The sequence below is a fragment of the Sinocyclocheilus rhinocerous genome, unplaced genomic scaffold (genome assembly GCF_001515625.1).
Source record: "Sinocyclocheilus rhinocerous isolate Xijiao unplaced genomic scaffold, SAMN03320098_v1.1 scaffold711, whole genome shotgun sequence".
NCBI lineage: Eukaryota > Metazoa > Chordata > Actinopteri > Cypriniformes > Cyprinidae > Sinocyclocheilus > Sinocyclocheilus rhinocerous.
The window spans coordinates 3,152,127-3,163,497 of record NW_015641018.1 but is presented as its reverse complement, the minus strand read 5'-3'; the positions used below and the strand labels follow the sequence as shown (position 1 = coordinate 3,163,497).

Below are 11,371 nucleotides of genomic sequence, written 5' to 3'. Positions count from 1 at the left end.
ACCGTATATTGCCGTAGTCGTGTGTTTATTAGTCACGTTGAATCAATGAAAGCAGTTGAATCTTCTGTTTATTCAGCTGCAGCGATAGGCATTTTCTGGGTTTCTTCTGCGAGGCGTATTTGGATTTTCAGCGCGAGATGGAGATTTATTAAACCTTGCAAACTTAGTCGGATCCAGTTGTGAGATCTTGTGAAGTGTGCATGTGTATCCTGCATGATCGTGTGTTCTCTGCGTGATGGCGATCCATGTGAATTGAATGCGGACTGGAGGAGAGTTCAGCTTCAGTGGAGACGCGCGATCGACAAACTTTAAACTCGTGATTTTAAATTATGCTGCGCTTTATGTATTTGCCCACTGCCATATTCATGTAATTTCTACTGTGTGCTGTATGTAAAATGAGTGTTACCTTGGCTTTATTTTAAAAAATATGATTCCCAATGCACACAAACTTCCCAGAATACTGAGTGCCCTGTTGGTTACAGTGTTTACTTCCTTTTTAATTATATTTTTATTAAATATTTATTTATTTGTGATATACTTTGTCATCTAAAGTATAAGTATGTTTATTTAACATTTATTTTTTAATCCATTTTCAAATGATTTCAAATTTCTTAAATATCAATTAAAATAAATAAATTTATATCGGCAGTCAAAAAACCAATATCGGTCGACCACTATACTTAACTGTCATGTATAATAATGTCATGATCCCAAAAATCTTAAAAATGGCATAATAATTTTTAAGAATAATATCACATCTTGGTATGTTTTAAATTTTGGGGTGAATAGGACCTGTTTTGTGCAACCTTTGCGCAACAAAAACAAAATAACTGAAAATCCCTTGATTTTCCCTTGAGACACGCCAACATAGAACAGTGTAAACCACAAAGGTCATTTTGATGTAGAAATCTGTCAGATGAGACAACATCCAGGAAACCAGCAATTGAAAAAAAAAAAAAAAAAAATTCACAATTTTAAGCTAAAGCAGGAAGCCAAAGCAGAACTACAAAAACACACTTACCTGAATAATGTTGTCGGCTGTGGTCTCTATTAGCAAGGCTTCAACCTGTTCAGCTACAGGTGGTGGTGAGGCCGGTTGAGGGGTCGGGGTGGGCGGGGCTATAGCCACCTGTCTCTTCCTCCCCCTCTTGCCCTTCACTGGAGCAGCAGCAGTCTCCGTAACAACCTGCACTCCTCCCACCTCGCTCATACTAACATTGAGTGGGAGCGTGAGTCCACTGGGAAGCCGTACAACGTTAGCATTTACGCTGGCATTATTCTGCCGCCGCTTCTGAGAAGACGGCTTGATCGCCACCGTCTTCTGCTGGGGGGCCGGGGCCAGAGGTGGTGTGGCAGCCTGAACTGTGACGGGTGTGGTGATAATGGCCTGGTTGGTTCCGGGGATGATCTGGATCTGTCCTCCCTGAGGCATCATTTGAATGGTCTGAGATCCCTGGAACTGAGGAATCACTTGGTACTGGATGTTGGCAGTGGATGTGCCTGCTGGACGTGAAGGGCTCTGAATAGTGAAGACAATAGGGCTGGCCCCTGATGAACCAAGTCCCGTGGGCAGCTGGATAACATTTCCCTTTGCCGAGAGGAATCCGAGGTTTTTGGGTGGAGCCGGGGCAATGGGGGCGGGCTTGATGGGGTGCAGACGGCGCGTGGTTGGCTGAGACGGTAGCGTGCTGACTGGGGCCTGGGCGGCCGGAGGCCCGATCTTACTGCAGGTAGCCGCCAGAAGTGCCAGCGGGGAGGGCTGTGAATCCTACATGAGAGAGTGTTGATACACAATTAGCAGCAGGAAATATTTAACAGAATTTGACTAACGTTCTACAGTTATCTCCTTTTCATTAATTAAAAATGAGAATTTGAACTATACTAACTATAGCAAATGGAAGATTTTTCTCAATATTTCCGAGACATTTTATTTGAATGTCATAATATGAAATTTATAAAAACATATATTGAGATAACCAGTATATAACCAGTAATGGTAGTTTAATTAAAGCATTTCAAATGACTTCTTTACATTTCATTGATAACATTAAAATAATTATTGGCATATCGGGTTAAAATTTTATTATCAAAGCATCCCTAAAATATAGTCTAAAAATACAGACAAATAGGACCTTACTTGAGAAGTGTTGGTGGAGGGCTGAAGATATTCACTGGGGCTGACTGCGACAGTGGTGGCCATACTGTCCTTTTGATCTGTGAGAAAAAGGTGAATCTATTAATGCAAAGAAAACATCAGAACTCTCCAATCAATCAATTTCCATTTGACAGTGAAATAATGCAGCAGGACAGTTAAATGAATCCTGTGCTTAGACTGTGCATTGTGATCAATGTTTGCATAGAAACTGGAAATACTGAACAAATCAAATAATCTGTTCAAAACAAAATAAACAAAACAGAAAGGCATGCACTTTCAGTTATGACAGTGTAGCTAAGGAGGCGTTACCTGTGATAATCTAAGAGTCAGCGGGACAGGGTTTAAAACTCAATCCACTAATAGCACACCATAAAATGTTCTCAATCCTGGTCCTGAAGTGCTGGGCTTCGTCAGAACTAGGACTGAGAGCCGCTGCTCTAGTATATACACATCTATGGTAAACACCCAGCACTGACCCCATTGACCCCGCATGTACTAAGATCCCAGATACGCAGATCCCAACCCAAATAAACACTTGACGTTATGGTGCTTGCTAATTGGCTGTCAAAGCTAGCAAAATGAACTGTTTATCCACATTTATTTGAACGGGATCAAAATCATAGCAAGTCTAAGGGAATTACATACACCACAGTGAGCTTTCTGCCATCATATTTAACGGTTTTGCAACTTTACTTGAAGAATACCTTGCTCTCATAACAAGCTAATCAGGCTGAAAATCAGGGCACAGCCGCTAATAACCAACGCTTGTTTATTTACAGCAAAATTCGTGGTTGGAGAGAAGGAAGTGGTGTTTTTAAGCTTATATAAAAGCAACATACAGTTTAGTTAAAGCTGCAAGCTGAAACCAGCGGCTAACGCTAACGGGCTAAACGTCAGATGCCTGCAAGTGGTTGAGTTATGCTAACTGAATTCTCTAAAATATCTATTTAACCTCACATTATATTATGTCTTAACCTGCCGTTTACACGTTTACGTCTTTCTACGAGCATGCAGTGCGCTATTCAAAGGTTATTCTGTCTGTGGGCAGACAGACTTAAGAGTGCGCTGATGGAGGAGGAAACTGCTAGCTTAGCATGCTAAAGTGCTAACTAGCCAGATAAACTCTTCGCTGCGGGAAAGAACCGTGATTCCGGAAGTGTGCGTTTGGTACAATCGCCGTGCTACGCATGTTTTTTTTTCAAACTCGTGTGTGCTAGCTACGACATAAAATATATATATCGGTTTATTCGCTCAAGAAAATGTTTAAGAAAGTAACATAGTAATATAAACACCAACGTTATAATTCCTACCCACCGCTCATGACGACATTCACCTGAGGAATCACTTGGTACTGGATGTTGGCAGTGGATGTGCCTGCTGGACGTGAAGGGCTCTGAATAGTGAAGACAATAGGGCTGGCCCCTGATGAACCAAGTCCCGTGGGCAGCTGGATAACATTTCCCTTTGCCGAGAGGAATCCGAGGTTTTTGGGTGGAGCCGGGGCAATGGGGGCGGGCTTGATGGGGTGCAGACGGCGCGTGGTTGGCTGAGACGGTAGCGTGCTGACTGGGGCCTGGGCGGCCGGAGGCCCGATCTTACTGCAGGTAGCCGCCAGAAGTGCCAGCGGGGAGGGCTGTGAATCCTACATGAGAGAGTGTTGATACACAATTAGCAGCAGGAAATATTTAACAGAATTTGACTAACGTTCTACAGTTATCTCCTTTTCATTAATTAAAAATGAGAATTTGAACTATACTAACTATAGCAAATGGAAGATTTTTCTCAATATTTCCGAGACATTTTATTTGAATGTCATAATATGAAATTTATAAAAACATATATTGAGATAACCAGTATATAACCAGTAATGGTAGTTTAATTAAAGCATTTCAAATGACTTCTTTACATTTCATTGATAACATTAAAATAATTATTGGCATATCGGGTTAAAATTTTATTATCAAAGCATCCCTAAAATATAGTCTAAAAATACAGACAAATAGGACCTTACTTGAGAAGTGTTGGTGGAGGGCTGAAGATATTCACTGGGGCTGACTGCGACAGTGGTGGCCATACTGTCCTTTTGATCTGTGAGAAAAAGGTGAATCTATTAATGCAAAGAAAACATCAGAACTCTCCAATCAATCAATTTCCATTTGACAGTGAAATAATGCAGCAGGACAGTTAAATGAATCCTGTGCTTAGACTGTGCATTGTGATCAATGTTTGCATAGAAACTGGAAATACTGAACAAATCAAATAATCTGTTCAAAACAAAATAAACAAAACAGAAAGGCATGCACTTTCAGTTATGACAGTGTAGCTAAGGAGGCGTTACCTGTGATAATCTAAGAGTCAGCGGGACAGGGTTTAAAACTCAATCCACTAATAGCACACCATAAAATGTTCTCAATCCTGGTCCTGAAGTGCTGGGCTTCGTCAGAACTAGGACTGAGAGCCGCTGCTCTAGTATATACACATCTATGGTAAACACCCAGCACTGACCCCATTGACCCCGCATGTACTAAGATCCCAGATACGCAGATCCCAACCCAAATAAACACTTGACGTTATGGTGCTTGCTAATTGGCTGTCAAAGCTAGCAAAATGAACTGTTTATCCACATTTATTTGAACGGGATCAAAATCATAGCAAGTCTAAGGGAATTACATACACCACAGTGAGCTTTCTGCCATCATATTTAACGGTTTTGCAACTTTACTTGAAGAATACCTTGCTCTCATAACAAGCTAATCAGGCTGAAAATCAGGGCACAGCCGCTAATAACCAACGCTTGTTTATTTACAGCAAAATTCGTGGTTGGAGAGAAGGAAGTGGTGTTTTTAAGCTTATATAAAAGCAACATACAGTTTAGTTAAAGCTGCAAGCTGAAACCAGCGGCTAACGCTAACGGGCTAAACGTCAGATGCCTGCAAGTGGTTGAGTTATGCTAACTGAATTCTCTAAAATATCTATTTAACCTCACATTATATTATGTCTTAACCTGCCGTTTACACGTTTACGTCTTTCTACGAGCATGCAGTGCGCTATTCAAAGGTTATTCTGTCTGTGGGCAGACAGACTTAAGAGTGCGCTGATGGAGGAGGAAACTGCTAGCTTAGCATGCTAAAGTGCTAACTAGCCAGATAAACTCTTCGCTGCGGGAAAGAACCGTGATTCCGGAAGTGTGCGTTTGGTACAATCGCCGTGCTACGCATGTTTTTTTTTCAAACTCGTGTGTGCTAGCTACGACATAAAATATATATATCGGTTTATTCGCTCAAGAAAATGTTTAAGAAAGTAACATAGTAATATAAACACCAACGTTATAATTCCTACCCACCGCTCATGACGACATTCACTCTCAGTGAAGCCTTGAAGAGCCCACACGAGATACCGCCCCACCCGCGACCTCTGGCCAATCAGGTTGCTTGTCAATCAACGCGAGCTCGCGGTCCTGACCAATCACAGTACGGCATTTGTCTGATTGACGTTTGTTCCGGCCAATAAGATAAGGTAATTTTTCTATGACAGATGAAGGATATATTTTTGGCCAATAGATTGTCGTGCTTTCAGGAGAAAGGCGGGCGTTGTGAGGCAGTCAAAATAATAAGCCGAGCCAATAATATACAGGCTTGAATTTCACTGACGATTAGCTCGCCCAGTTAGAAATGGTTAAAGCATATCAATCAAAAGTAATTGACAAGAATTTCGATCGATCAGCCTGTGTTCACTCTGTTACTTTTCTATTGCAATATGAAAGCAGGTGCTCCATAAGAATATATGGTTGTTATATATGGTGCATCTTTGACTTTTCAACATGACATTTTACATTTTGTATATGCCATATTGTTTAGTGACCACACTATTAGTTCGATTTAATGTTTAGGCATTGTTAGCTGAATATATAAAACCAAAGGATGGAAAAATGTGTGTGTTCATACTTAACCATATTTTGGAGACAAATTTGTACTCAGAAGTGAAATTAAATCTGGCAAAACCTCTTTTTTGGACTTGCACAGTTGGAAATAAATTATAAATACAAAGGTTTTGTTTAAAATTGTAAAAATGCAGAAAGTTTTCTGTTAGGGTTGGGTTATAGAACTAGCTGTATATAAAAACAATAAAAGTCCATGCAATGTCCGTATTTAGTTTGTTAATTGTGCATGATGTCTCACACAAAAAAAGGACTGTAGTGTTACCATGACTTAATGACAGTAGCAAATAGTAATACAATCATACTGAATGATTATCACAGTCATATCCCATGGTATTAAGGCAAGGCATTCCAGGTAAAAAGGGTAAAAATGTAACTAATAGATATCACCATACCTTCCCAGTTGATTATATTGTTGATTCCTTACATTTAGAACTACAAATGTTTATGAAAAGGCATTTTCGTGGAGATTTCTAGCTCAGTGCAGGAGAGAAAACCGCCTTTAAAGATATATATCGTAATTGAAATCTACAGATGCAAACAGATGAAGTGTGATCAAATAAACTTGTATATTTTGGATGTTTTCTTTCCACTGGTCTGAAATATAACATTATGAAACGCCAATTCTTAAAATCTCAAAACTGACCAGTGCATGGAAATACAATGTTTTTGCCTGTAGTGCCTTGCCTGAATACAGAACACCATGCTACTTCAAAGAAAACCTTGGAATCACCATGATGGTTAAAAAAAAATTGGTAACTCAGTATAGTTATTTGCAAAGAAAAACGGATACGTCCAGTGGCGAGACCCATTTAAAATTCAAGCGATTATAATCTTAAATCATAAATAATGTGAAAAAGTCATCAAATATACCACCACTTATTTTCAAGTTTACTTTGTATTTTACTCAAAATACAGTTCATGTGGCCTGATCAGACGGAAGGAGTTACAATCAGGGAAAGGACAAATAAAGGGGTCACACACTCCACCCAGGGGTCAGGGGCCTGATGAGGAAAGAAAGAAGAACCAAACAGAGACGGATTCACAAACTGGCCAGTTGAAAAACTCCAGTGTAATATAACCTACAGATGAAGGCTTTTGCTAGTACCCCAAGTCAAATGTCCTTGATCGTTTTTTCGTTTAACTTAATTCTTTTTTTAAGTCCACTGTTTGCTGTCCAGTGACCTTTCAAGTCTTTTGTCTATCATGTCAGTCTCTGGATCTATTTGCCTGCTCAACATAGACAGTATTCCAGCACTCCTCTGTACTCCCTCGGTCAAAGAGGAGGGGCCAGTCGGCTGATGTTCATTGGCTTCTGCTGGAAGACTGGCAGGGAGTTGGAGCAGAGCTGTGCACCAGGAAGTGTCCATGCGCTGTTCCATTTATTATCCACACACAGAAATCCTAAAAAACAATCCATTTGTGTTCTGTTATTTAAACATACTGGCTCCGAGCACAAGATAATGAACGTAGATCAGTCATGGCTGCAGGTACGTACAGTGAAAAGGAGCGATCTGGCTATGTTTCAGACTCGGCTTCCTGTTCCACACCTGCTGCCTGGCGCATGCCTTTGATTGACAGGTACATCTCTTCCTCTGGATCATAGTAATAGAACTTCCTCAAGTAGACAATGAGCGGTCTATGATGAAAAAAATAAAAGTTAGTCTTTTTAGGCACTTTGTAGGCAAAGTATTTTTTTAACTTAAAAATTGCTTAATGTTATACATGTTTATTTCAATAAAACCAAACAACATTGGCATTCATTACTCCCTGCAAATACTAACTAATTAAACGTTTGCTCAGTATTGACAAAAATAACTGTAAAAATAACTCTAATTATCATTTTATAAATTTCGATTAATAGAATTTACTTTAAAATACTTTTAATAGGGCAATTCTTTATGTATGTTAAACCGTGCTCTTGACTTAATTTAGATTAGTAAATTAATATAAATCAGTAAATTATGACGAACAATGTGTCCAAATGTCTAAAACTTCAGAAGGTCAGCAACTAGTCCTAGTATTTCATGCATCTTCTATATACACAGTTCAAAAGTTTTTTTTGTTTGTTTTTTTAATAAAAGAAATGAATACTTTTATTCAGCAGGGATGCAATAAATTGATCAAAAGTGACAGTGAAGACATTCATACTATTACAAAAAGATTTCTGTTCCACATACAGTAAATGCTGTTCTTTTGAGCTTTTTATTTCTCAAAGAATCCTAACAAATGATTTACGTCGATATTTACAACGATGAAGTGATTTACACTGATAATATTTATTGATAATAAAAGACATGTTTCTTGAGCAGTAATTGTCAAGTAATGGTTGCTTGAAAATTCAGCTTTTCCATCGCAGGAATAAATTACATTTGAAAACATTTAAGGCATTTAATAATATTTCACAATATTAGGGTTTTACTGTGTTTTTGATCAAATAAACGCAGCTTTGGTGAGCACAAGACACTTTTTAAAAACGTTACCTTACAGACCTCAAACCTCTGAATGGTAGTGTGTCGGAAATGTAAATAAGCAAAATAATGTATAGTGTGAGTGAGTCATACTTGGGGAGGGGCAGCTCCTGGATGTGGTCTATGCGGACGAGTTGTCGGATGCAGAAACGGCACAGATGCTGGAGTGATTTCACATTGCTGAAGCGTGAGACCGGATAGAGCAGCTGCACAGGGGTCGGGGGCAACCCTGAAACAGACACCACATGTTTCATCACGCTGACCTTTCATCTCGCACACCCTCAAACCTGCTTTTGGTTTTTACAAACAATATAAATAATGCCTTTTATTTCTATGGAGCCCCGCACATGACATGCAAGAAAAAATAATATTAATAATACGATTTATTAATTCGTTCCCTCGATTTACTAGATTGTGCGCACGATTTAATAAGCTAATTCGTTCCCTTGTTTTAAGTAAATCGTGCGCTCGATATAATAATTCATGCCCTCGGCTCGTTCTAGGTAAATCGTGCGCCGTCGCCGGTTGAGTCGTCCAATTCTTAGTATGCGATGTAGATGCCTCTCACTTAAAATGATTCCATGCAACGCTGCAAGGCTTTTGAGAATGTCTCTATAACTCATTCCCAACTCAAAATAAAACCCAATTAAAGGTGGTGTAAGCGATTTCTGGTAGCCAATGTTGACATTTGAAATCACCAAAACAAACACACCCCTACCCCAAAAGGGTCTTGCCCCTATTTTGATAGCTCCGCCCCACACCCAGGCAACGATTAGTTCTGTGAAACAAAACAAAACCAATGTTGCACCGTGTCTACACCGGACGCGAGTGGCGTGGCGCGACAAAATACTATAGAACTCATTATAATCAGTGATGCTGTCTACACCATAGATATATATATACATATCTATGGTCTACACTGGATGCGGCGCGGCACGACACGACAAATCCCCGACAGAAAACTGCTGCTGTGTTCTATTCATGACGTATTGACACAAATTTCAAATAATTTTCAACGGTCGCTTTGTCGCGTCCAGTGTACTAGACAGACTTTAGCTGTTGCGGCGCAGACACGGTGTTACTCACCTATTGAGAAGAAACAAAGCAACCTCGGCGTCCGATCGCAGGCCTCCGCTCCTTGAGTTCTCTCCAGCGCTGGAAAGCTGATCCGATATTTACACGGGTCCTACTTCTTGCCTTAAGCCTTCTTTTGTTCCGCAGATGTTTTGCTCTTTTGTTTTTTATCCGCCATCTCTAGCTTTCTGTCGCTCGGCTCGCTAATGTCCGTCCCGTGCACTGAACGCTCTCTCCTCCACATCATGAGTAGACACGCCCCTTACTGCTGATTGGCTACAAATTTGTTTTGCTACTCGGCCTGAATCAGTTTTCTAAAGCGCTTTTGAAAAATCGCTTACCCCACCTTTAAAGTGTCTCTGTCCATAACATAACATGACATAACATTAGGCAGCAACATGTTTATGAGAATGCGTACACAGACAGGAAGTACAACTAATTATTATTTCGTGCGCATCATTTACCTAGAACGAGGGCACAAATTATTATATCGAGCGCACGATTTACTTAAAATGAGGGAACGAATTATTAAATCGTGCGCACGATCTAGTAAATCGAGGGAACGGATAAAAAAAAGTGTGTCCACGATTTATTAATTTTTTCCTTGCATGTCATGTGCGGGGCTCCGTATATTTCTGTGCATATTGGCAACTACCTGAAATTAAAATAAAGTAAAGCTAAAGAGAAGTATTTAAAAACAAACAAAAACTAATAAAAATGACAAAAGCACATAAAATTACTAAAACTTAAATTAAAATACAAAGTTAAATTCTAAAAATAAAAGCTAATTTAAAATATGAATAAATACTATAATAGTACATAAGTAATACTATACAAAATAGGAGCCAGATTACTTTTTTAAAAGAATTACGTTTTTGTTGCGAGAACTAATGAATATATGTAAATCTGTTAAAACTGTTATTTACATTATGTAACATAAATTTAATGTAGCATGAAAAGTAGCTAGTTTTAAACACATAAATTATCTGTATACCCGCTTAAAAATGGTGAAAAAATGACATGTTGATATTCAAATGTAATATTTAGCCAATGTATTATGTCCCATCCTTTTTGTCCCTATATTCCTCCTGCATCAGCAAACAGAAAAATTAAATGCTTTTTATTCAGCAGTAGTGGCTGAGAATCCTGTCTGCGAGGGATATTTGTAGCCTTACCAGGTACACGTGAACGTAGGAAGTAGAGGAATTTCCCATTTTTAGAGTGCATGATGGCTCGCTCAATGAATTCCACCACAGAATGGCAGCGGTCTTCAAATTTAGGGTGGCACCATAAACTGAAGGTTCCTGAAGAGTTAAAAACAAACTTTAAGGAAAAAAATACACTAAAAAAATATCATTTGGACATACTTAAGCAAATACTCCAATTTGCTGTATTAGTTTTTCTCAAATTATATTTATGGTTTGGTTCAAACCTTACATTTTACATTTTTACAAAGTAAAAAAAAAAAAATTATTTAAGACCATGTGAATGTATTTTTTTCAGATAATTTTACTTAGTCTATATGTGTGTGTGTGTGTGTATATGCAGAATATTAGGGCTGCACGATAAATCGCATGCGATATTTAACGCGCATCTTATCAGTAAAGCCATTCTGTAATCAGCGGTAAATCTCCATCACGTGCGGGCTTTCACATTGAGCAGCATTAACTAAACCGAGCCGTTGTTTACAGACAAGCTGCGCAAAACCACGTTCATATTCGCGCGATTTTTTTG

The 11,371-nt window shown here is 39.0% G+C and overlaps 2 protein-coding genes and 1 long non-coding RNA gene across 8 annotated transcripts in view; 1 reads left to right on the top strand and 2 right to left on the bottom strand.

The window, feature by feature from the left end:
- LOC107753850 (transcription factor Sp2-like) overlaps positions 1 to 5,517 on the bottom strand; it is a 9,869-nt gene extending 4,352 nt beyond the window's left edge. The window contains exons 1-4 of one of the 5 annotated variants that reach the window (XM_016570121.1): positions 5,481 to 5,517; positions 4,167 to 4,243; positions 3,489 to 3,797; positions 1,022 to 1,459 (exon numbers count right to left, since the gene is read on the bottom strand). In XM_016570121.1, coding sequence (XP_016425607.1) covers positions 1,022 to 1,459; positions 3,489 to 3,797; positions 4,167 to 4,229 — 810 coding nt within the window. In that variant the 5' untranslated portion in view covers positions 4,230 to 4,243; positions 5,481 to 5,517. Of the gene's footprint in view, positions 1 to 1,021; positions 1,769 to 2,137; positions 2,215 to 2,464; positions 3,406 to 3,451; positions 3,798 to 4,166; positions 4,244 to 4,493; positions 5,436 to 5,480 lie in introns of those variants that run through there. The other 4 variants (XM_016570123.1, XM_016570119.1, XM_016570118.1 and 1 more) reach the window with 4 other exon arrangements.
- The window catches only part of LOC107753859 (uncharacterized), an 18,929-nt gene that overhangs the window by 5,271 nt on the left and 2,287 nt on the right, over positions 1 to 11,371 (top strand). Inside the window, exon 2 of the long non-coding RNA XR_001641515.1 lies at positions 7,036 to 7,037. This is a non-coding gene — a long non-coding RNA (uncharacterized LOC107753859). The remainder of the gene's footprint in view (positions 1 to 7,035; positions 7,038 to 11,371) is intronic.
- Positions 7,067 to 11,371, bottom strand: part of LOC107753846 (suppressor of cytokine signaling 7-like) — a 16,152-nt gene continuing 11,847 nt past the window's right edge. For both annotated transcript variants that reach the window (XM_016570112.1, XM_016570113.1), the window contains 4 exons: positions 10,813 to 10,941; positions 8,657 to 8,792; positions 7,591 to 7,731; positions 7,067 to 7,496 (listed from right to left, as the gene is read on the bottom strand). In XM_016570112.1, coding sequence (XP_016425598.1) covers positions 7,611 to 7,731; positions 8,657 to 8,792; positions 10,813 to 10,941 — 386 coding nt within the window. In that variant the 3' untranslated portion in view covers positions 7,067 to 7,496; positions 7,591 to 7,610. The remainder of the gene's footprint in view (positions 7,497 to 7,590; positions 7,732 to 8,656; positions 8,793 to 10,812; positions 10,942 to 11,371) is intronic.